A 26,260-nucleotide genomic window follows, 5' to 3' on the forward strand; every position below is an offset into this window, starting at 1 on the left:
CGAATGAAAGAGAGATATATAGAAATATTTAGGCCGTTCATTATAATTTAAAAAAATTGACATGAAATGTGAACACTGGCCATCCCATTCCAGTCGCTTGTCCCAGCCGGCAAGCGGATTCAGATTTCCTTTTAAAAAAAAAAAATTAATTTAACATTTCCTCACTTTCATTTTGAGGATTTCTACAATATTTAGTTAACTTATCTCAATTATTCTTAAACTACTGATTATATTAAAGAAATTAGTATGAAAATAGTTTATTTTCAAACGTTCTACTCTTAAATTTCCTTTCCAAAAACTAACAAGTTGTGATTATTTTCTCACTTTTCGCAATTTATAAATTTTAATCACTTGTCTAAACCCAATCTTCTGCAAATCACTACCAGATGTGAAACCTGAGAGAGATCCATGATTAAAATTTATAAATTGCAAAAAGTTAGAAACTAAAGTGAAAACTAGAAATTTAAAAGTAGAGGGATTGCTCTTTTTGCAAACACTACTAGATGTGAAACCTGATGAGATCCATGACTATTCGAGAATGGATATCATCTTTATCAAAGGGCCGATCCAGCTGAGAGTCCTTAATTGTGTGAGAAATTTTAAAAAATCAAGAGCTGAGCCACTTTTTAAACAAAGCAACTGCTACATCTATATTGTATTATTATTATTTTATACTAAGATGTACACAGAAGTGAATCTTGCAGAAAGAAAATGAAAATGAGAAAGAAACATTATTTAACTTCATGCTTTCGATAATGAAATTGTAGAAAATGAAACGAAAGCTCCGAATGCATACCGCGAGGAAGAAGAGAGGAGTAGGCACAGAACAAAAGCCATTTTTAATTCAAGCCTAACGCCAGGCTATTAGTATACTTGACAGTATAGGGTGAAGTATATAAATGATACATCCATCCGAGAGAGTATTTTATGATGTTACGGCTTTAATTCAGATTTCTCATCAAGAAACAGTTCCTAGAATTCACGAAACAGATTAACTAGAGAGGAAAAAACCCTTATCGTCTCCTGCTTGCTCCGTCCGAGAACCATCGGACTAGATGGTGGATGCCCAAAATTCCTACATGAAAAGATAAACGATTGCTTTGATCACACTGAGTAGCTGCCCATACCTGGTGGGCCGCCACCAGCAGCAGCTAGAGGCGTCTTTGGCTTAGGTTTCTCCACAACTATGGCTTGCGTGGTAAGCACCATTCCAGCTACTGAGGCAGCATTTTGCAGTGCACATCGTGTTACCTTAGCAGGGTCAATAACTCCAGCTTCTACCAAGTTCTCGTACGTGTCAGTCATTGCATTGTAACCAAACTCCCACTCGCTAGACTTCAATTTCTCTACGACCACCTCACCTTCGACCCCAGCATTTTGGGCGATCAAACATGCTGGTGCAACTAGGGCCTGCAATCATAAGATATCATCATCAACATCAAAACTCATATTTAAAGAGAGCAAATTGACGGTATACGGGTGTCCATATAGGCATATACCCAAGATTTAATACTGCTCAGAGGTCTAAAACTCTTAATTTCTCTCAATTTAGAAAACAAACATCACCCTTTACATAATCCACAACATTTCTTACAACAAATGACAGGAAATTTTCTCGATAACCATATCATGATAAAAACATATTGTGTTTTAATACTGTCAATCTGATTCTAGGCTATATTTTTCGATTTCTAGCGCGAATCAACTTCATTTCAGTCCATCCATTCTTGTCTCTTGGGTCATCCTATTATAGTAGAACTATTGAACCTTTTAGTCAAGGAAAAGAGAAACATAATCCAATAAACTAATAATTGGTCGTAGCAAGCTAAATGGAAGATCAAAACACTTCATACCTTCTGAATTATATCGGCACCCAATCTTTCATCCGCATCTTCAATCTTCTCCTTGATGGTTGGAACAATAGTTGAGAGGTGCACTAATGCAGCACCGCCACCGGGCACAATGCCTTCTTCAATAGCAGCAAAAGTAGCATTTTTGGCATCCTCGATACGAAGCTTACGGTCCTCGAGCTCGGTCTCTGTTGCGGCACCAACCTTGATCACGGCAACCCCACCAGATAATTTTGCAATTCTTTCAGCAAGTTTCTCAGAATCATAAACTGACTCGGTCTCTGACAGTTCCTTTTTAAGCTGCGCAATCCTAGCCTGTAGCTCATCTTTAGATGCAGCATCTGCAATGATGGTGGTTGAGTCTTTGCTAATAGTTATCTTTCTTGCTGTACCCAACTGATCCACATCAGTGTTTTCCACAAACAAGGCCAAATCGGTAGCTTGATATTCAGCCCCTGAAAATTGAAATATAAGAAAGCAATAATTGTAGATCTTCTCACAACAGTATACACCATCAAAAGCCAGGATGGAAAACAAAGTAATGCATCGATAAAAAAATAGTGTAACTTTGTAATTAATAGATGCTCTCATTCATTTCCCCAAAAAATTGCCCAATAAACCTACTTCCTTTCACTCCTCGCCAAGATTATTGAGGGTTGGGTATTTCTTGTTGGCAGATATTTATTATATGTAAGAATTATCATGCAAGAGTTTTTACGAAAAATTGTCTTTACCCGTCAAGATGGCAATATCTTGAAGAAGTGCTTTTCTTCTTTCTCCAAAACCTGGAGCTTTGATGGCAGCAACATTCAGAATACCCCGAAGCTTGTTTACAACAAGAGTTGCCAAAGCTTCTCCAGTGACATCTTCAGCAATGATAAGCAAAGGAGCTCGTAACTGAGTAGTCTTCTCAAGCAACGGAATGATATCCTTGATGGAAGAAATCTTCTGGTCCGTGACTAATATTCTAGCATTCTCAAATTCAACAAGCAGCTTCTCTGGGTTGGTGACAAATTGCGGGGAGATGTATCCTCGATCAATCTGTAAACAACAAACAGTAATACATTATAAAAAGGCGAGTATACGAGAAGATGCAAAGAACAGGAAAATCTTTTTTTATGCAAACTGACCTCCATTCCTTCTTCTACGTCAACTGTGGTCTCAAAGGAAGATGATGACTCGATGGATAAGACACCATCTGGTCCAACCTTGTCAACAGCATCAGCAATCATTATCCCAATGGTATCATCATTTCCAGCAGAGATAGTGGCAATGGCTGCGATATTCACGCAGTGAAATTTTCAATATTAAAAGCTATGGGTCTGTCACCATTTAAAAAAATTTGAAACACTAAATCACATAAGTTATCCATAGAGAGGTTTAGTACCTTTGATATCATCACGACCTTTAATGGGCCTGGATTTTTTCTCAAGCTCATCAACCAAACCCTGCACAGTTTTATCAATGCCTTTCTTCAATGAAACTGGATTTGCCCCGGAGGTAACACTTAGAAGGCCAAGTTTGATAATTTCACGAGCAATGATAGATGCTGTGGTTGTCCCATCACCAGCAGAATCATTGGTCTTGCTAGCAACCTTCAAACACAATATAAAGCTTCAACACCAAGATTAATCGAAAATGATACAAGGGGAAACTTACAGCAAACATATTTATGAGTATTCACAATCACTATTAAATTCACAAAGAGCAAAAAAATTCTATCATATTCATGTGCTGGAGAGAAAACACTGGAAAAAACATACCTCCCTAATCAAAGCAGCACCAGCATTTTCCATAGCATCAGGCAATTCGATGGCTCGAGCAATTGTCACTCCATCATTGACCACCTTTGGTGCCCCGTATTCATCCAGTACAACATTTCTTCCTGCGTTACATTGGATAGACAAAAAAATAAACGAACATAAGATGCATAAAATAGATGGACTGGTCCATAAACAATATCAATCTATAACTATAAATTTCTATCCATAGGAATCTCTAAAACATCCATAGTAATTCATCCCTCTATATTGAAGCACAATATAAATGTATCGCGTGCCAAAATACAAGATTATTAGCTAACCTAAAGTACTCGCTAGCCGAACAACTGGTACACAGATTGAGAATGAGAACCATTAATCATCAACCGTATCAAGACAACATAGATCAACCATATATTTATCAAAAGACATGATTTTCCAAACATCCTTTAAAACCATCTACCCGAGACGCACATGAAAACAAAACAACGGTCAGCAGCTGCTCATAAATAATTCCGATTAAATTTACATTCAACTGCTACAAATTCAATTTAATTGCACAGATTAAGCTGTTTTTTTTTTACAAAAATTACCCCTGGGTCCAAGAGTAAGACCAACGGCATCAGCAAGCTTATCAATACCACACTGCATAGCAGCCCTTGCTTTCTGATCAAACGCAATTTCCTTAGCACTGGCCCTGATCACAAACCGATTCTTGGTCTGATTTTTCCCGAACTTCTGCCTCTGCTGTAATTGGCTCACTTTCCGGCTCTTCAATCCACCCTGTAACAGAAACCCAGAAACTTAAATGCATAAAATAACACAAAAACGAATAAGGAAAGAAAAATCTAACACAAACCCAAGAAAAGCTACCTGTTTAGACGGAGAAGGGAGGAGCGAGGCGGTAGATATGGCATTAGCGGAAGCCATTTTTCTGGGGAGAATGTAAAACAGGTTTAGGTGGGATTTTGGTGCTCCAGCTGTGGATAAGGAAGGAAAGTGGCCTAGTGTGTTAGTTGAGAGCGAACAATCGCAACTAGGGCTTATAGAGAGCCAGCGACTTCGAGAAGTTTCCACGTAGTGCAAATATTTGTTTGGGCCACTCCACTCAATGCTCGTTAAGCTTGGAAAGGCAACTGTGCAAATACACCTGCTAACTTTAATTTCGGGGGTTAGTATTTTGTGCTTTAGAGTCTCTTTCAAAACTTAATATACATCCATTTGAAAGTGGCCCATTATTCCAGATTGATACAAAAAGATAGATTACTCCGCAAAAATTTGTCCAAAGCAATCCCAACTCATCAATTTCATCTTTACATGAAGAGCTTGTTGGCAATCAAAAAAATTGATTCTTTTTTACTGAAGTGAGTCTTCTTTAATGAACAGTACATCAACAAAACACACATATGGAACAGATTAATACATAATAAATATTAAGAACTCGGATACTCCTAACAAGATTATATATATCATACGTTGATAGACGAGAGAGAGAGAGAGAGTTTACCATGTTAGAAACCGAATACAAGACACGCAGAGCTAGGGTCTTGGCTCATCGAAGTTTGGTCAATTCAAATTTTCATTTTTTTTAATTTCAAAAACATATAAAAAAAAACCATTTTCTTGCTCTTTCTTCTTTGTTTTGGTGACTGATGAGGCCAACCCAAACTTAAAATATTTGTATATCTAAAATATTATTTTTTATTACAATATATATATATATATATATATATATTGTTATATTACGGAAACATATCAATTAATATACAGTGATTTGAGTAAAAGTTAGAATTATATGAATAAATCGACTCATTTAATAGATATAGATATAAATGAGTGAAACCTTTGGACATGACATTTGTCCTAAGTCATTTTCATTTTGTAGTTACATTTCTTTATAATAAATAAATAAATATACATTGTATATTTGTATTCAGTTTATGTACTCCAAAAACTATATAGATTGTTATACTGGTTTAGAGCTGATGATGAAATAGCTTAGCTTAATCATGCAAAAAGAACGCCTTGATTGATTTATGTCCTAATATGCCACAAAATTAGAACTTGATCCAACGGTTTGAACCCATCCACCCCCCTAAATAATCTCCCCGCCATTTCTTCTTCCAACAAATCCTCACTTTCTTTCTTTTCCCATCTCATGTTGTACAAGGGAAAAAAATCCTTGTTACACTGTTTGTTTTCCAAGAATTCCTGAAGAAATCAGTATGACATGAAGATTGCAATGAGATCGGTGACGTTGATATTGTTGATTCTTGTGTTAGGGGCATTAGTCTCGGCGAGCCATGCAGCGTCCGACAGTGAAAGCGAAAGCGGGACCGGAAACGAAGGTAATAGCGACAGTAGTGCGGAACATGATACTGGTACGGATGGCGATGAGGACGAGGACGGTGACTCCGACGGCACCACCAACAATCCGGCAGCGGTGCAAATCCTGACACAGGTTATATACAGCCGTTTTAGCAATTTCACCGCCATTTTCAACGATGATATTGTCGACCATCTCGGTTTTTGCATAAGCGATGTGTAAGTTACACCGACCGACTACTCAATTTCTAGTAACATGTTTGTTTATACGGTGTGAACATTTTTTGTGTGCCGATCTTCGTTGTAGGGATGCTGAGTGGGACGCGGCGTTCAACTTTTCGAAGAACACGGAGTTCTTGTCAGATTGTCTCAAAATCACCAATGGTAGTGTATTTGAAGTTTGAATGGCCACAATGTTTAAGCTTTTATGGTCATATTTAGTACTTGATAGGCTGTAATCAAAGTAGCTGGGGATATTACATTGCTTTAGGCAGTTTGGATTCAATGATCCTAGTATATTTGTGTCCAGTTTATCTAGTTCTTGTATTCTATTACCTTACTATTAGCTTCTGAGCTGTGGTTATCTAATGTTTTTTCAATTTGATTGATACCGTACCCCTACTTCATGACAGGAGACGTATTGCCCCGGTTGTGCACGGCAGCGGAAGTAAAGTTCTATGGTGCTAGTCTGATGCAGATAGCAGAAGAAAGCAGCGAGGCAAAGAGTAGTAACTACCTAAAACCAAACAAGAATTGTAACTTGTCCTCATGGGTTTCCGGTTGCGAACCAGGATGGGCATGCAGCGTGGGGAAAGATAAGCAAGTTAACCTCAAAAACTCCACGTACATACCCTATAGAGTTCTTGATTGTCGGCCTTGTTGTGAAGGCTTCTTCTGTCCTCACGGCCTAACATGCATGATACGTGAGTTTCAGCAAATTTATCAATACTTGATTTTCAAAATCGTACTTCTAGTGATGTGCATCAGCACTGCTGCTTCCTGGAAAAAGACATTACATCTCGTTATTTTTGTTGGTAAAACGCTGCAAAATATGACTTTAATCAGCATTTCTTATTAGTTTATTTGCTTGTTTTAACATTTTCTTCTAAGCTTTTTGATGCATCTTGTAGTACAAACTTACTGATTTATTTCCTGTTCTTTCTTATCATCGAAGCATGCCCATTAGGATCTTACTGCCCTCTCTCAAACCTCAACAAATCCACGGGTATCTGCGATCCGTGAGTCACGTTTTTCTGCAATGACAAATTTGTTTAGTGTTATGATTATTAGATTTGAATAGGTTTTAATTCTCATCTATATCTGAAGGTATCGGTATCAATTACCTCCAGGGCAGCCAAACCATACCTGCGGTGGGGCAGATATTTGGGCTGATTTTTCGACCGGCACTGAGATATTTTGTTCAGCAGGATTTTACTGTCCTACTACCACTCAAAAAATAGCCTGCAATCGTGGGTATTACTTGCTATCTCAAATCTTGTTGCAAACATCCATCAACACTATATATGTTTTTTTTTCTTCTGGTGTCTACATGATTTGGGCATGTCTATTACTAATTTATCTCCAATTTCTCTTTCACACACCCGTGCTTATTTCTCATGTTTTTAGAGTTTCTTATATGCTGAAATTCTTCTTTTCAATTTTTGAATGCTCTGCAGGCATTACTGCAGGGCTGGATCTACTGAGCAAACAAGTATGTACCATCGTACTCTTTTGAAAGTTTGATGCTTCAGACTGGTTGTTGCCTCATTTAATTAAACCACGTCTCAATTGACTGCAACTTCTAAATTTCATATTCAAAGAATCACTATGGCAATTATTAATGGAGTTGTAAATAGATTCACAAGAATTAATGATATGTTCGCCATAATAGCAATAATTATGAGTAAAAAATAAGATAATTTTGCTTCTACTCTGTTTCTCAAGATCTTGTTGTCTATCTAATAGTCTCGCTGTGTCTTAACACCGTGAAGTGATTGCTTGTGCCGTCAATTTCGTTTTTCCACGTGATACATAGTTTTGTTTTGTCTTGAGCATTACAACAATAATTCATGCGGGCTAAAATGCAGAGTGCTATCAATTGGCGACATGTGAACCTCAAACAGCGAATCAAAACATCACTGCCTACGGTCTCATGTTTTTTGTAAGTTTCTGCCACTTGATTTATTTGGTATCGCGTGTGATATTTCCGATGAGACATGGGTGGCAATTTAGAAGCAAGGGTTCCCTTCATTCTGCCAAATGGTTTCAAATTTGCTCTTTTTAATTAAATAGTTTGCTCATTATGACAAAGTATGACTCAACATGTTTCAGTACTCTAAGAAAGCACACCACTGTGTGATCACTCGAAAACATTACCTTTTTTTGTGTATTTGGCTAAGAAAATGCCAGTTAGGAATAGGCTTAAAGTATTTTCTTCTTTGTTGGTATAGGGTGGAATCACTCTAGTACTTCTCATTATATACAACTGTTCGGGACAAGTTCTGAATACTAGAGAAAAACGGCAGGCGAAATCCAGAGAAGCTGCTGCAAGAAGTGCTAGGGAAACAGTACAGGCACGTGAAAGATGGAAATCAGCCAAAGACACTGCAAAAAAAACGGCGTCTGGGCTTCAATCACAGCTTTCACGAACATTTTCACGCAAAAAGTCAGTGAGGCAGGAAACGCTAAAGATTCCTGGCCAGCCTAAACCTGGATCTGATGCTGCATTGCCTCCGATGCCTGGCGGGGGATCTGAGCAGAAAGGAAAGAAACAAAGCAACCTCACTAAAATGCTGCATGATCTTGAAGATGATCCTGATAGTCATGATGGCTTCAACATGGAGATCGGTGACAAGAATCTGAAAAAGCAAATGCCAAACGCCAAACAACTGCATACTCGCAGCCAAATTTTCAAGTATGCATATGGTCAAATTGAAAAGGAAAAAGCTATGCAGGAGCAGAATCAGAATTTAACTTTCTCTGGTGTAATATCTATGGCATCAGATGTTGAAATCAGTAGGAGACCACCTGTTGAGGTTTTCTTTCAAGATTTAACTCTTACTCTAAAAGGTAAAAAGAAGCATCTTTTAAGGTCTGTGACTGGAAAACTAGTACCAGGCCATGTTTCCGCCGTCATGGGACCATCAGGTGCTGGGAAAACAACTTTTCTTTCAGCATTGACAGGAAAAGCTACTGGATGCATTATCACTGGTTCAATTCTTATCAATGGAAAAGACGAACCGATGCAATCATTCAAAAAGATTATTGGATATGTTCCTCAAGATGATATAGTGCATGGAAACTTGACAGTGGAGGAGAATCTCTGGTTCAGTGCTAGATGCAGGTAGATAGTATGAAATAACTATGTTAGTTGACATTTGGTTACAGATTGGTACTTTATTGATCAAATACTACTTTAGAATGGATCCTCTTATATAGCAACTAGAGAAGCACTCGCATCTGCAGTGTGACTAATGTTGGCAGTAAAATGATTGGGTTTTCATCATAAATGTTCATGTTCTCAAATATTTTATGATATTTTCTTATGCAGTTGGTATTATTATTCCACAAACCTTTAACGTTTTAATTGCAGTTTCTTTTTATTGGGTGGATTGAAGGCTATATTTCCAGTACTTGTATCATGCCAGGCATGATATATTTAGTGAAAAACATGAAATGTTTGAAATTTATGGTCTCACATGCATACTGCCAATTCCTGATAGGAAATCAAAATGAAATATTTTATGAAAATTGCAGTTTTTTCTATGTTCAAAGCATATTGTACTCCATGGAACAATACTTCATTAGTTTACCCGACTATATTTGTGTTGGGTTCTTGCTCATTTAAAATTCTGGCTCAATTTGATATAATCGTTTGGAGTATGGTCATTTATTTTTCCTTGTGTCTGTATGAGTGATTAAGTTCCATAAATTTTGATGCCTCTTGATCCCATTAACAACCTTCATTCCATGATTTATCACTGGAGAGTGAAATTCCAAAAGAGATGCATCATATGTTTCATGTAAAAGAGCTCAAAGTCTTAGTAGTCCTTATATTTGTATCTCGAATATGTGCTGAAAAAATATTTGTTTACTCTTGCAACATTTTTCTTGTAGCTTCCTAATAAATTCTTGTGCCTGTTGCATACAGATGGGTCCTGATGTTAGTGCCTTTTTTTTTCCTCGTTCCTTTTTTTATAGACTCTCTGCTGATCTTTTGAAACCAGAGAAAGTCTTGGTTGTGGAAAGAGTAATCGAGTCGTTGGGATTGCAGGCAGTTAGAGACTCCTTGGTCGGAACAGTTGAAAAGAGAGGGATCTCTGGAGGCCAGAGGAAACGAGTAAATGTTGGCTTGGAAATGGTTATGGAGCCTTCTCTCTTAATCCTGGATGAGCCCACATCTGGCTTGGACAGTTCTTCTTCTCAACTACTACTTAGAGCCCTTCGCCGTGAAGCTCTCGAAGGTGTAAATATATGTATGGTGGTTCACCAACCAAGGTAATACTGAGTTATACATCTAATGACATTGATTCTTCCTTTACCATTCTTATTCAAATATTCTTGCTCACACCAATGCATCCTCGTGTGGCTTCAAGAAAATCAGCTATCGGAGAAAATATATAGCCTGTTACATACATTTTGTTCAAGCACTCTTATCATGCGTTGAAATGGAATTATTTCTGTATATGTGCAAGTATAGTTTTTGGTGAAATTGTAAATGGATTTGTTATTAGACTAGGAAAACTAACTACTGTTGAGGTCTTTTCATATGGCACCATCCCCCTGATTTGAAGTGGATCCTTTTGCTTCTTCTTGCTGCTGTTTAGTATAAATTTTGATTCCTTTATCTTTATTTTAGCTGCAGTTTTTCTTGATACTGTTTTAACTGAAAAACAGTATCATCTTTCTCATTCTTGTAGGTTGGTTTAGTAGGGTGTTGTTTTGTAAGGATAAGAGAAGCTACCCGAGCTCAAATGTTTTTTACTTCCTGTCTGCTGGTCAAGTCCCAACTTCTGCAATTTCTGTGAACAAAGTTCAACTACCTTTCCAATGTCTTGAAACATAGCATCCCCCCCTTTCCCCTAATGGTATTGCCCATTATTTTTCTGAATTATTATGATATGTTAATACATAATTTATTTTGGATTATTTCAATGTTATGCGACTATATATAGACAATACCAACACTAAATTTTTCTTGAGAGTACCACCCTGAAAATGTTCCAGGTGGTGGGTTTCATATAGTCATATTTTCTGATATATTCCCATGTCCTCAATTCTTGTTGCAACACAAACATTCTGACATTTCTGGTGTTTGCCATTTTCATTTTCTACTCTACAGCTACACACTCTTTAAGATGTTTGATGATTTGATACTTCTAGCCAAGGGTGGCCTCACAGTGTATCATGGATCAGCAAAGAAAGTTGTAGAGTACTTTGCTGGAATTGGGATTAACGTCCCTGAGAGACTGAATCCTCCGGATTACTTTATTGACATCTTGGAGGGAATAGTTAAACTAAATGCTAGCTCAGGTGTAAAATATAAGGAGCTTCCTTTGAGATGGATGCTTCATAATGGTTACCCTGTACCACCAGACATGCTTGATTCTGCAGGAATGCCATCTGTAACTGGAGATTCAGCCCACGGAGGAAATCCTGCTGCTGCTGGCCCCGATCAGTCTTTTGCGGGCGACCTTTGGCAGGACGTCAAGTATTCTGTTGGACAGAAGAAAGACCATTTACAACTTAATTTCAATAAATTAAAGGACTTATCTAATCGAAAAACTCCAGGTGTCTTTCAGCAATATAAATACTTTGTGGGAAGGTGATTTTTTTGGCATTTCTTTATTCAATTTTGTATAGTCTTTACAACTGTTTCTTTCCATGTGTCGTGCTTACTTAGTATTTGCTTATGAGGTGCTCATGTCATAAAGGAATCAACACTATATTTTTAACTCACAAAGATCACGACCTGTAATTACTTGTGTTATAAGTGGCAACAGGCTTCGTCTTTTGACAGAGATTTTGGTTTATTTTTTTTCAGAGTAGGGAAGCAGCGACTACGAGAGGCTAGGATGCAAGCAGTAGATTATTTGATTTTACTCTTGGCTGGTATCTGCTTAGGAACACTTGCTAAAGTGAGTGACGAAACCTTCGGCTCAACGGGATATCTATACACTGTCATCGCAGTCTGTAAGTTCTGAACTCCAAATCAATACCTTTTATATTCCTTCGATTGTGCAGTTTGAAGTTCCAGACATTTTCATGTCTATTGTTTAACCAAGATCCTATGATCACTTTTGTACTAGTACATCTTCATGGATACTGATGAAACGTTGTAGGTGTCTATTAGTTTTAATTTACCGTATTAATCTTTCCTTGTTGCTTATTGATGCAAAGTTACATGAAAAGATCCTGCAATAAGATAAAACAAAAGAATTCAGAAATTATTCTACCTCTAATATTGGGTCCTAAAATAGTTTTTGTTCCAAAGTTATTCAATAGTGATAAAAATCGTGTATAAGCTACACAAGGTTACAATCACACCCAAGGAAAAGATATGTTACGTTACAGTGTCTCTGCTCGAGGTTACAATCACAACCAACGAAAAGATATGCTATGGTGCCTTCTATCTTGGTTGCTGATCTGAATCACATATCACATTTTCAATTCCATGCTCGTTTCATCTCTAAAAAAATCATTGGGTATTTTTTTTATACTAAGTTCAATTTTTAGTCTCTGAATAAGCAACTGTTATGACAAAATCTCACCTCCAACAACTTGTCATTCCATTATTTTCTTCTATTGTTTAGCCCTTTTGTGCAAGATTTCCGCTTTGAGATCGTTTTCTCTGGATAAGCTGCACTACTGGAGAGAAAGTGCTTCTGGCATGAGCAGCTTGGCTTACTTTTTAGCAAAGGACACGATAGATCATTTCAACACGATTGTAAAACCAGCAGTTTATCTATCAATGTTCTATTTCTTCAACAATCCTAGGTCTTCTATTTTTGATAATTACTTCGTGCTGATCAGTCTCGTTTACTGTGTTACTGGAATAGCGTATATTCTTGCCATCTACTTCGAACCTGGTCCAGCCCAACTGGTGCGTAACGTGAAATTTTGTTATGCTATTTTCACTGATATATCTTAGTATACATCATATAATATTACAAAACTATTTTTCATTTATGCAGTGGTCAGTTTTGCTTCCTGTTGTTTTGTCTCTTATTGCTAACCAAGACGGAGATACATTTGTGACGAGATTAGGAGATTTTTGCTACACTAAATGGGCTCTGGAAGCGTTTCTATTAGCAAATGCTAAACGGTATGATAACCCCCTGCAGTTTACAGAACTACTCTTCATTCAGAGCAATAGAGTAAGTGATAAGTTCACACTTGCGAGAATTAACCCACCATGTTCACATTTCTTGCCACATCTTTTGCATTAAACTCCTCACCAATTCCAAACAACTTGCAACCATAGTCACCCGGAGGTGGACCCTCTACTTTGTTGAGGAGAATGCTCCATAGATTATAGTTTATGACAAATCTAAGTATACAATTTCAAATTTTTTTATATGAGGGGTTTGCTCCTTCATTTGTATCGATCGATTCCCAACTTCTCCATTTTTTTTTCTCTGTGCCATAATTTATTATCAGAATGTCTTTTGTCACTCAAATTTCAGTGCTTCTATTCAATTTTGCTTCAAAAGTTTTTGGAAATATGTAATCTGCTGTTATGCAAATGAGTTCAAGACCTTTTTCTTGATTTTGCAGGTATTCTGGGGTGTGGCTGATTCAAAGATGTGGTTCATTAAAAGTAAAAGGTTATCAACTACAGGACTGGTATCCCTCTCTAGCATACCTCATCGCAACTGGTATAGTAAGTCGAGGACTGGCTTTTTTCTGTCTGGTCACTTTCCAGAAAAAATAATTACATGTAATGTTTTATATATATATATATATATATATATATATATATATATATATATATATATATATATATATATATAAAATAGGCATTTTGATCCTTCTTAGAGTAACTTTGTGAATGGTAGAACATAGATTATAGTTACCACTTTCGGTTAAGATCGTGGACATCAGACTAAGATACTATATATGATTAAAATCATGCATCATTGTCGTCTCATATCCATATTCTCTCCCATGTTATATGACCTTCTAACATCTGACTATATAATTTCTTTCTAATTAAAACAGTTGTGGAATTTACGTCGGCTTTAGAAAATAGGAAGATTCGCCTATTCAAACAAGTAATTTTTTTGTATTACAATTAATAAATAAATATGATATAAGAGTATAACAATAAATATTATATTTCCATTATAATTCAATTTAAATAATGAAATAATCACAAAGCATACATAATTATAACCAGAAAAAAATAAAAATCATGATATTTCAAAGATTAAATGTAATTTTAAAGCAAATATGTCTTGAAGAAGTGGATGAGAGCAATAGTATCTTGAGCGAGAAAGATGTTATTTTATTAAAAATAAGGTTTAATTGTTTAAAAAATAATTTAGATTATATGTAATTGTAAATGCAAAAACAGTAAAAGTATGCACCTTAATCACCCACGCACGTAACTAATAATTAACAATTTCGTGTGGCAATATTTTTAAAATTTCATGGTTATTAAATTAATTAGGTAGCTTAAAAAAAATACCTTAAAAAGTCACTCTACAAGTTTGACCCATAAATTTATCCCAAATTTATAATAAATAAATAATATATCTTGTTTATTTTTTATTCTTTCACTTATTATTTAGCTATACCAATTCTATAAATATATATGTTTATGCATGCACGATATATTTTGCTTTTACACAAACCATGCATAATCTCAAAATAAGATTTTACGCGCAAAGGGTGTCCGATTTGATAGAATATGTAAATATGTTTAACTAGTGGTCAGGAGTTTGATTTTCTCTATCAACACTTTCTTGAGAGATCTATTGCACATGCAAAGACGTAACTTAGTTGTGGAGAAGCCCACTAGAAATTATTTGATGTAATATCAAGTTTCATTGATTTAAAAAGGATATTGTTCAATAGTATGAAACTTAAAACCCACTAGAATTTAAATAATTATACGGGGCGTTTGGTAGGGATGATTAGGTGGGTTTATTTTTTTTAATCCACCTAATCACATGTTTGGTACGGGTGATTATTTAACCAAGTCTATCCCTCCTATAAATTATTAGGTTATACTAGGTAGGTTAAAATAATACCTCCTCACCCCCTACGATTATTTATCCAACTCTTAATCCTTCCTATTTTCCAATTTTACACTTCTCCTATATCCAAAATCACCACCACTTCCCGCCACGACCGCCGCCACCGAACGCTGCCGCCGTCGCCGACCCGCCGCCGCCGGAGTGGAAGAAGAAAAAAAAGAAGAAAGGGCAATTTTGTTCTTTTATCAAAAAATTCAAAATTATCCTACACTTAAAAATCATACCAAACATAACACCATATATTACATTCCTACAACAATCATTTTCTTTATCATTTACTTACTAATCATTAGTTTATTTTATCCTTCAAACCAAACGCAGTCGTAATCTATATAATCATTTTTAAGTTGGGTTTAGGCTTCTTATATTCACACGACTGAATTTGACTCGATATCACAAACAAAGAAGCGACTTAAAAAAAACATTAATTGTGCAAAATTATATTTGATTTTCAGGAGATGCACCAGTGCCAATATAGTTTGGTTGTCTAATATGATCATTTGATTATTCCTATAAAGTAATTGCATTAACCCGATAGTTTATGAAATGTGCATCGAAAAATAGCGGCTACGAAATCTCACGTCATAAAAACAAAGATTTTAAGCAAAATTATTGTAAACTGGTATTAATAAATTAAGTTGAGCTGAGTAATAAAAGTTGCTCCATGCGTAAATTATAAGTTAGTTTTTAATATATACTGATATAAATTTTAATTAAATTCATTTATATGAAATCGTTTATAAAAAAATGTATTTAGTTATGTAGCAAATTATTTAAAATACACCTAAATCGAAGATTATTATTTTAAATCAAATCGATAAATTTATAATGGGAGCAAATTCGTGAATTTTTATTTTAGATTTTTTAATGAGAAAATAAATTTTTGACTGTCTAACGGGTTAATTTTATGAGATGAATATCTTATCCGACCCAATTTATGAAAACTTATTAATTTTTATGTCAAAAATATTACTTTTCATGATATAGATCGAGTTGACTCGTCTTACGAATATAGACTTGTAGAACCGTCTTATAAGATACCAACTCATTTTTTAAAGATAACATGAAAATGGATATAGTTTTTGAGGTATACATAAAACATTTTTTTAAAAAAAATTGGGATTTTTAATAATTTTACAGGAATTATGACGTCAAATAATAGAAAGATATGTGACACTTTGGGTGTTGTCTTATAAAGTCTAGCCAATATCCGTTCGTTCGATTGTGTCACATATATACAGCTGCTCTCCGCCAGTCGCATCCTCACACCGGCCAAACTCACAACCATTGGCGGAGGCAGAAATATGTCTCAGCCCGGACTAGAATTTTAAACTTTAGAATCTTTTACTATTTTAAATTGATCTACCCGAGCTAATATCATATTATTCCAAAATTGTAAAAAAACGTGTACCAAACGCCGAGCCGGAATAATATAGTGGATGGGTTGATCGATACTGTGTACGTAAATCGGAAGGCTCTGGAGGTGAACGGAAATTTTGGGGTGGTTGAAATAACGTGATCGAAGGCCTAATTTTGCATCCATGCATGCATATGTAGAAGATATAAATGAATAAAATATTTGAAAAATGGTCATGTTTATGATAATAAATATTCGGATTTATAGCATGTTCTTAATTTGTCTGTGGCCTGCGGGTAGAATGTATTTACTATTTTCCCACTCTCATATTGAAAATTGGCTGATTTACCTAAGAAAAAATATATATGCATAAAATTACACGTGATGCACAATCTACTACTAATTAAAACATTAATGATATATTTGCGGCAGTTCTTTGAATTTTTCTTGAGGTAAATATTTTTATGCTTATCTCTTCTGGTTGAGATAATACACATGCACTGGCTAACATCTCGCCGGTTGCTACATCACGGGCACATTGAAAGCGTAGATAATTATAACCATATACATATAAAAGACATCGATCAATAGAATATGAAATCGTACATAGATATTAATTAGACTTTTCTCGGATTAGTATCACCTTGATCATTAATATAATGGCGATTGAAATCGGGTATGCAGTAGTAATTAGTGTTTTTAAAACCGGATCGGACAGATCGGTTCGACCAAGAGCAGGTAATGGGTCCCGTCCGTAACAATCCTATTTAAAAATTATTTCTTATATTTAAATTTATTTATTTTTAAAAAAATATATAGATATTATTGTATTTTATGATATGTAAGTTGTTTTTATAATTTTAAATATATTATTTATTATATTATAACTTTATTTAATGTAACGATTTTCCGGTCCGACCGGTTGAGCCGTTTCTTAAGTTAAACTGGTTCTATGACCGTCTGGTTATTAAAAAATTTGTAGTAATTGTGATTATATATATATATATATATATATATATATATATATATATATATATATATATATATATATATATATTCATTCATATATAACCAACATTCTCCAATATTTTCTTGTGTTTCTCAGCCAACATTGCAATTATCAATTGCAACATAATCAACAACATAGGGATCTTTCTCGTTTTTGCCCATTTTTTCTCCTTGAAAACACACCACTTTCGATTAACCTCGATCGGCTGCTGAAAATGGGAGACAAAAAAAATAAAAAGGATACGGTATTGGTCGAAATTAAATCCATGTTGACGTGGATTTCAAATAAAGGCTATATCCACCACCACACAATGCCTGAAGTGCAAAAAATCTACTAAATTCTTCTTGTTTAGAATACAAAATTGTTTACACAAAAAAACTACTCTACACCATAAATATTATATACAAAAATACAATTACTAAATATGTGTTAATTTAATTAGGAACAGATATAAAAAATAATAATTATTATAATTCAGTTTTATTTACAAAAACAGGGATTCAAAGTATCTGACCCCAAAGTCAAAAGCAGAGGAAAGACTGCCAGAATTTCAGCGAAATTTTTTTCTGAAAGCATCTAACCGTGTGGCGGCCGGCGGCTTCGTAAGTCAAAGGATTTTCTAAATGAAAAGAACAAGAATGCGGGTGTAATTAATTATCGGGATAAAGATGTTTGGCAAAAATTTGTGTAAGACGGTCTCACGGATCGTATTTTTGAGACAGATATCTTATTTGAATCATCCATGAAAAAATATTACTTTTTATGCTAAGAGAATTACTTTTTATTGTGAATATCGATAGGGTTGACCCGTTTCACAGATTAGGATCCGTGAAACGGTCTCACATGAGAGAGTCAAGATGTTTTTTTTAAAAAAATACATTAACCAGACTTTAGAGGTATTATTTTCGGATGGTCGAAACTAAAAGCATAATCACAATTTAATTTTTCAAAATATGGTATTAATCCATGGAGAATTCAGAAAAATATTTTACATAAAAGTTGTAGATCATGCAAAGATTTTTTTAGGTGAATCATGTATCGATTGAATCATTTACAATAATTCATTTATCAATTTATCAAAACTTGGTATACCAATATGTTTTTTTATTTTGTTATCTTTTTTTGTAATAATTTTTCTAGTTATGACTGGTTTTGGGTTTACAGAAATTCGATTTTTCATTTCAATTTTTGGTTTTTTGCCCGAAAAATAGAAAAACAGAAATATTATAAATTTTTTTAATTTTTTTTTGTTATATTGAGCACCAAATTTGCAATGAAAACATTAAATAAGTGAATAAATAATGTTTAGGGTTTTGAGAAATAAGATTTATAATTCGTTTCTTATATTCTTTGTTGGGTTCGAAAAAAGAGTTTATAAGAGGGGTTTTTTCAGATAATATTTTTCATCGATCATCTGTACTTGTTCTCGACAAAATGGCGTTGGCTCTATCAGTATCGTACATTGTAATAAATGTCATTAATATCCTTTTACTTTCTTTTTTTTTTGGCTTTAACTTATATAACATTTGAAAAGTTGATTCACTTTAGACACTTTGAGAAACATTATTTCATTCGGAATTGGTAGGATACCGTGTTATAATAATTTAATAGAATGAACGACTTGAGTTTAACGTATCCTCTTCGATTTGCTCATATCCGACCGGTTGTAGTGCGGTTAGACTATAACGGATATGTTGGTTCACTTATTTTAATACATGGTCTGGTCAAAAGATAGATGATCTGTAGCTTAAGTTTTCTGAGCTGTCAGACTTGATCCAACGGTTGGAAAATCTGAAATTACAAACAAGAGTAGGTCTCTTGTGAGACGGTATCACGATTCTTTATCTTGAGACGGGTCAATCCTACTGATAGTCACAATAAAAAGTAATAATCTTAGCATAAAAAGTAATATTTTTTCATGGATGATCCAAATAAGAGATCTGTCTAACAAAATATGACCTGGGAGACCGTCTCACACAATTTTTTGCCTACAAACAATAAACGACTAGATCTTAAAACAGCTCGATGTTGATTTTTGTTAATCACCCAAATCTTAGGATAAAAGATATATCCCCTTTACTTAAGGTTAAATACATATTATAACATTCGTCTTATTTATCTCGTCTTTAACCTCTATTTGCCCTACTTTGCTCCATCCACTTTCAATCAAATTCAAGAATCAACGCACATGACACAACTTGCTAAAAAAAAAAAAAAAAAAACCTCGCATGCTTCGAGTAATTTTTGTTTATTATAGTACTTGTATTTCATTTTCTCCACTTCTTCCAAATTTATAAAATTTTATTCTTCTAAAGATCTAAATTTTAGATGCAATTCAATATTAACTAGTATTTCTTCGGAACAATATTAATTAATTAGTATTTTAAAGCAATTTTTTTTAATTCGATTAAAGTCTTGGATAAAAAAAACAGAACTGTAAGGGTCAAGATTTTGATTCTGTTAATATGAGATTTTAGTTATATTAACATGAGATTATTGGAGTTAAGATAATGTGAGTATAACAGGGCCATTACGAGATCAAATTGGGCCAAGCATATGAATTACATAACTTGGGGACAGAGAGTCTGGCGCCCGAGCGGTAGTTTTTAACCGCCCGAGCGCCAGTGGTCATCAAGTAAATGTCGCGGGCAGAAGAGTTGGCGCCCGGGCGGTAGTTTTTGACCGCCCGAGCGCCAAGGGTGCGAATTAAAATTTCTTGGACAGAGACTGCCGCGCTCGAGCGGTAGTTTAGCACCGCTCGAGCGCCGACCCAAATTCAAGAAAAATAAGCCACGTATCTCTACATGCAAACTTGATATATATATATATAATGGATTTCTTCAGAAGTTAACGGAGGAAAAGGAAAAAGGTTCAGAGAAAAGTATCTTGAAATCCTTACGCCTTTATATTTCAATCCGTCCGTCCAAATTTAAATCCGACTTCGGTACTGAGCTCCTATCGACGTAGGCTACGACTGGACGTAAGTTTTATTACGTTTTGACATGTTTTGAAATTATGATGTTGTTAGAATTGAATACACGTCATATATGTTATTCTTGACATGTTAGACAGTGTAGAATCGAAGTCAGATTAAGAAACAGACTGAATATGGAATTGTTATGAATTTCAGAGTTGAATTGACTGAGAAGTGATATCAGATTTGTACGGTGGTTGATTGTAAATGTTTGGAATTGATATAGACTGATATAGTATTATCAGTATCACAAGATTGTCCTGTTATACTATCAGAATTTGATAAAACAGAGATGTTGTGATTTGATTAGAATATTGATACAGAATATTGGTATTGTCATTGCCCGATTGAACAGTGACAGACGTTGAATCAAGACTTTGATTGTATCAGATCGACAACAAGAAAGGTATAAATAAATGTTGATTCGGGATTGCACAGCTCGAGTTAGGTGTGACTTGAGTTTCCCTAAATAACATACTTTATTTTATTGCATTGACATTTGCAGATTATCAGATTGATATGTTAATGTATTGACTTAGAACAGAGTCAGAGTCCGAGTCTAGGGCAGATCAGCCTAGCTAGGACAGAACCGCCGAGTCTTTCTCAGAACCAATAAGACTCTAGGCTTACGGTGTATCGAAGAGCTTTAGATGCAGATCGACGTCTATCTCAGACACTCGATACAGCATACCAAAGTCTAAATTAGATTGGGATCCCTAGATTTGAGATAAGATAAGATTAGATCACGAGTCATTGATTCATGTAGTCAGATTAGATACATGTTTTGATGGTTGTTTATGCTTTTATATATGTTTATATGATTGCATTTAATACATTGTTTATACTGGGATATTTATATCTCACCGGAGTTATCCGGCTGTTGTCTTGTTTGTATGTGTGCATGGCAACAGGTGGGACATGTACATGGTCACAGAGGTGAAGACAGATCGAGATTAAAGTGGTGATACCGGACTTGGACTAGAGATAGGGTTTAAACACTTGATAGTAGTTGTTGAACCTGAGTGTGTATGTTTGTATATTTTATCAGATTGATACTTTTATACTGATATATATAGGAGTTGATTCCATTACTTTCTGCATTTAAAAAAAAAAAATTAGACCCTGTTTATTATAATTGATTAATTAGTCTCAATTACAATAAAAGAAGATGATTAGCGTCCGGGTCCCCACAAGAACCATATGATGAAACACCGAACTATATGATGGAACACCGAACCGAACCAAAATAAAATGGTTCGAAATTCAGATTAAGTATTTGTAAACCGAAAACCGAACAGTTAGACACATTAAGTATATATTATTATCTATCAATGCACGTCTCATAATAGTTCCGTGAGAGAAACGGTTGAAATAATCTAGATGTGTACGTATATTAATTAATTGAATATTTGAAATATTTTTTATTCATCCATTCAATGTTTTCTATACTAAAAATTAGGTCAAAGAATCATAATGCAAGTCAAAATATTACAAAAACGGTTTGTTATATTTTGTGATACACCAATTACATAGATTTAGGTGATATCTAGGGATGAAAACTTTCCCCGGAGTTTTAGATCCTGGGAGGAAAACCCAAAACGGACACGGGGTCCTTGATTTTTTCGGGTTTATGTTCGAGTTCGGGGATTTTTTAAAATCTCCGAAGTAGTTCGTGGCGGGTATGAGATTATTATCTTCATCCTCGAACCCGTCCTAAAAGTAATATCAATAATAAAATAATATTATTATTATTTTAATAATATAATAATAATATTATTAATAATAATATTATTAATATTATTATTATCACTAATAATAATATTAGATAATAATATTTTTTGGTTTGAGAAAATCCTCGAACCCACCCTTGTCTTACCACATTAATATTTTTGAAATAGGGATGAGGACGGGGGATATGAAGTTGATCCCTGCGGTTTCGAGTTCAGGAAAAAAGCGGAGATCAGGGTGAATATGGGGGTGGGGATGGGATTTCTAAAAACTTAGGTAAAAACTTGTGTGAGACGGTCTCACGGGTATTATTTATGAGACGGATCTCTTATTTGGATCACCCATGAAAAAGTATCACTTTTTAAGCTAAGAGTGTTACTTTTTATTGTGAATATGGGTAGGGTTGACCCGTCTCACAGATTATGATCCGTGAGACGGTCTCACATGAGACTCACTCAAAAACTTATTATAAAAATTTTCAAAATTCTTAACATAAGCTTATCATATAAAATCTTTCCATAAGTTTGATGCAAAAAATTATTATTATCTAACGATGCATGTCACTAATAGTTCCGTGTAAGAGAAAAAGTTGAAATAATCTATATGGCACTGTTTGGTACACGGGATAAGGGTGAGATTGATAAATAATCCGCCTTATCCCACGTTTGGTACGTTTTTAAAAAGCCCATGATAATATCATGGGCCCTTGATAATATCATGGGCCCTTGATAAATACATTTTTAGAAGGATAAAACATCCTTAGTAAGAGGTGTATTAGTTTTTATTTAATGATAAAATATACTACAAATTACTTAATTACCCCCATTTATTTAAATGCATTTAAGTTAATGTTAAATTTTTATTAAATACATACATATATACAAATATATAGATACATATATATACACACAAATAGTTATTAGGCCCCTTCGATATGAAAAAGATTATAAAAAAATAAAGAAAAATGCAAAAATCAAATTTGACCGATGATCACCTTTGAAAAATGAAAAGAAATTGTTTAAATAATTTCCAAAATAAGACAAAAAAAACGAAAAATTATTCTTTAGGACCATATATATATATATATATATATATATATATATATATATATAATATATATATATATATATATATATATATATATATGTATAGCGTAATTTAAGAATTGAGATATGCAATTACAAGATCTTGATAACAATGAAATATAAGTTTTTGTGATAGGGTTAATTTTGTCATTACATGTCAATATATAAATTTAATCACTCTTGTTAAAATCATACCAAACATTCAACATATTTTCTTATCATTATTTTATCCTTAATTTATCCTTATACTGTATATCACTTACTTATCATATCCTATGTACCAAACTGTACCCATGTGTGTGTATATTAATTAATTGAATATTTGATTTTTTTTTCATCCATTCAATGTGTATTATACTAAAAATTAGGTCATACAATCATAATACAAGTCCACTAAAAATTAGGTCATACAATCATAATACAAGTCAAAATCTTACAAAAATAGTTTGTTATATTTTGTTAGAGTAGTTCTCTTGTGACACAGTCTCACGAATCTTTATTTGTGAGACGGGTCAACCCTACTGATATTCACAATAAAAAGCAATACTCTTAGCATAAAAGTTAATATTTTTTCATAGAAGATCCAAATAAGAGATCTGTATCACAAAATACGATATGTGAGACCGTCTCACACAAGTTTTTGTCATTTTGTGATACACCAATTACGTGGATTTAGGTGATATATAGGGATGACAACTTTCTCCACCTGCGAGGAAAACCTGAAACGAGGACGGAGATCCTTGATTTTTTCAGGTTTGGGTACATAGATCTTTTAAGATCACCGAATTAGTTCGAGGCGGGTATGAGATTACTATCCTCATTTCCGAACCCGCTCCAAAAATAATATCAGTAATAAAATAATAATATTATCAGTATATATAATATAATATTATCATAATTTTTTAGAATAATAATAATCATATTATTATTATTGTTAATATTGATAATATTATCACTAATAATAATAGATAATAGAAATTATTTGTTTGAGAAAATCTCCGAACTCGTCCTCGTTTTATCACAATAATATTTTTGAAATGAGGACGAGAAGTTGATCATTAACATAAGGTATCTCAAAATTATTAAAAATACTAATTTGAAACTAAATTCTTATAAATTGGTGTGAACATAAACAATGGGTCGCGATGACAGAAATTTGTTAATGGTCATCTTTAATTTGTGACTTCATTAAAATATTAATTAATTAGTAGTACTATTTCCAAGTCCAGTACTCGTGAGTTAACCGACGACCATACGCGAGATTTGCACTATAAATTGATCAGCTCCTCGGCCTAAGTTCTTCGACCACATTTGACTTTATCATTAATCCAAAAAACCATAGCTATGGGATATGAGATTTTAAACAGTGCTTCAATTTTTATACTAAGTGTTTTAATCTCCTCTTTCAGTCTTGGAATCACCGTTTCCTCCTGCAATGGCCCGTGCCAAAACCTGAATGACTGTGAGGGCCAGTTGATATGCATTAATGGAAAATGCAACGATGATCCAGACGTCGGCACTCACATCTGCGGCGGAGGAAGTACCCCTACGCCTCCTTCCGGCGGAGGGAGTTGTCAGCCATCCGGCACCCTCTACTGCAACGGTCAACCTTACCCTAAATACAGTTGCTCTCCACCGGTCACATCGTCCACACCAGCCAAACTCACCCTGAACGACTTCAGTCCAGGCGGAGACGGAGGTGACCCGTCTGAATGTGACGACCAATATCACAACAACAGCGAAAGGGTCGTGGCATTGTCTACTGGATGGTACGCCGGCGGGTCTAGGTGCGGGACGATGATAAGGATAACGGCAAAGAATGGGCGGAGCACGACGGCGAAGGTGGTGGATGAATGCGACTCCAGGAACGGCTGCGACGCCGAACACGCGTACCAGCCGCCGTGTCGGAATAATATAGTGGATGGGTCAGACGCCGTGTGGAAGGCTCTGGGGCTGAACGAGGATTTGGGGGTGGTTGATGTTACGTGGTCAATGGCCTAATTTGCATCCATGTATGCATTAAAAATTGTGATGAAATATTATGAAACAATATAATAAGTGATGAAATAAAACACGTATAGCTATAAATGAATAAAATATTTGGAAAATAGTGAATATTTATGATAATAAATATTGAAGTTTTATAGAAAATTAATGTTTGTAGATTAGCTAGCATATTACTTCTCCTTGGAGCAAATGTATTTTGCAGATGATTTCGAAAATTGGTTAATTAGGATTATCCTAGAAGAAATTGATAAAAACTTGTGTGAGACGGTCTTGCGGGTCGTATTTGTGAGACGGATCTCTTATTTGGGTCATCCATGAAAAAGTGTTACTTTTTATGCCAAGAGTATTACTTTTTATTGTGAATATGGGTAGGGTTAACCTGTCTCACGGATTAATATCCGTGAGACGGTCTCACATGAAACCCACTCGAAGAAAATATACATAAAAATTATGTAGTTGCTCATAATTTCTTAAAAAATAAAAATTCTAAGACGTTTGTTATAATTAGATCTCAAATACAATATCTTATAATCTCAAATTTGTGAACTTGGTGTCGACGAACTATAAATCATATGTTTCGAACTTATATTTCCGGTTTATCATAATAAAAAAATTCCTTTTTAAGTATCAGAATTAGATGGATCGTAGTTAATAGCATAAATTTGGGAATGAGGTCACCAACCTATATTTTCATGGTATCGATCGATTTCAGTAGAGTATAATTATTTACTTAGTATTAATTAATATTATTTTTTGAATTTTAATCATTTTGAAATGATTGCACCAACCTCAAATTCTCGATTGAAATACGTAATATATGACGCGAAAATCAAACATCTGAAAAAAAAAATTATATCTAATTTACATCTTATTTGCGTTTTTCAAATGATAGGTTTATAAAATAA

The 26,260-nt window shown here is 34.5% G+C and overlaps 3 protein-coding genes across 3 annotated transcripts; 2 read left to right on the top strand and 1 right to left on the bottom strand.

Annotated features, from left to right (window-relative positions):
* Positions 1 to 816: 816 nt before the first annotated feature.
* Positions 817 to 4,727, bottom strand: LOC140834788 (ruBisCO large subunit-binding protein subunit alpha-like). The gene is made up of 8 exons (XM_073199923.1): positions 4,484 to 4,727; positions 4,204 to 4,393; positions 3,614 to 3,735; positions 3,238 to 3,445; positions 2,981 to 3,126; positions 2,585 to 2,891; positions 1,854 to 2,305; positions 817 to 1,410 (listed from the first exon to the last, which is right to left on the bottom strand). The coding sequence occupies exons 1-8, from the start codon at positions 4,538 to 4,540 to the stop codon at positions 1,105 to 1,107; spliced, it is 1,788 nt and encodes a 595-aa protein (XP_073056024.1). The 5' UTR covers positions 4,541 to 4,727; the 3' UTR covers positions 817 to 1,104.
* Positions 4,728 to 5,785: 1,058 nt separating this feature from the next.
* Positions 5,786 to 14,067, top strand: LOC140834797 (ABC transporter G family member 28-like). Its single transcript, XM_073199935.1, has 14 exons — positions 5,786 to 6,154; positions 6,243 to 6,319; positions 6,568 to 6,858; positions 7,110 to 7,173; positions 7,262 to 7,408; positions 7,612 to 7,646; positions 8,023 to 8,096; positions 8,386 to 9,278; positions 10,136 to 10,432; positions 11,277 to 11,759; positions 11,979 to 12,127; positions 12,748 to 13,037; positions 13,129 to 13,259; positions 13,712 to 14,067. Exons 1-14 carry the CDS (start codon positions 5,841 to 5,843, stop codon positions 13,866 to 13,868), a joined length of 3,402 nt encoding a protein of 1,133 aa, XP_073056036.1. The 5' UTR covers positions 5,786 to 5,840; the 3' UTR covers positions 13,869 to 14,067.
* A 10,590-nt stretch (positions 14,068 to 24,657) lies between these two features.
* LOC140834812 (kiwellin-like) lies at positions 24,658 to 25,456 on the top strand. The gene has a single exon (XM_073199959.1). The coding sequence runs from the start codon at positions 24,693 to 24,695 to the stop codon at positions 25,347 to 25,349; it is 657 nt and encodes a 218-aa protein (XP_073056060.1). The 5' UTR covers positions 24,658 to 24,692; the 3' UTR covers positions 25,350 to 25,456.
* The last annotated feature ends 804 nt before the right edge of the window (positions 25,457 to 26,260 follow it).

Source organism: Primulina eburnea, chromosome 1, assembly GCF_022965805.1.
Source record: "Primulina eburnea isolate SZY01 chromosome 1, ASM2296580v1, whole genome shotgun sequence".
Classification (NCBI taxonomy): domain Eukaryota; kingdom Viridiplantae; phylum Streptophyta; class Magnoliopsida; order Lamiales; family Gesneriaceae; genus Primulina; species Primulina eburnea.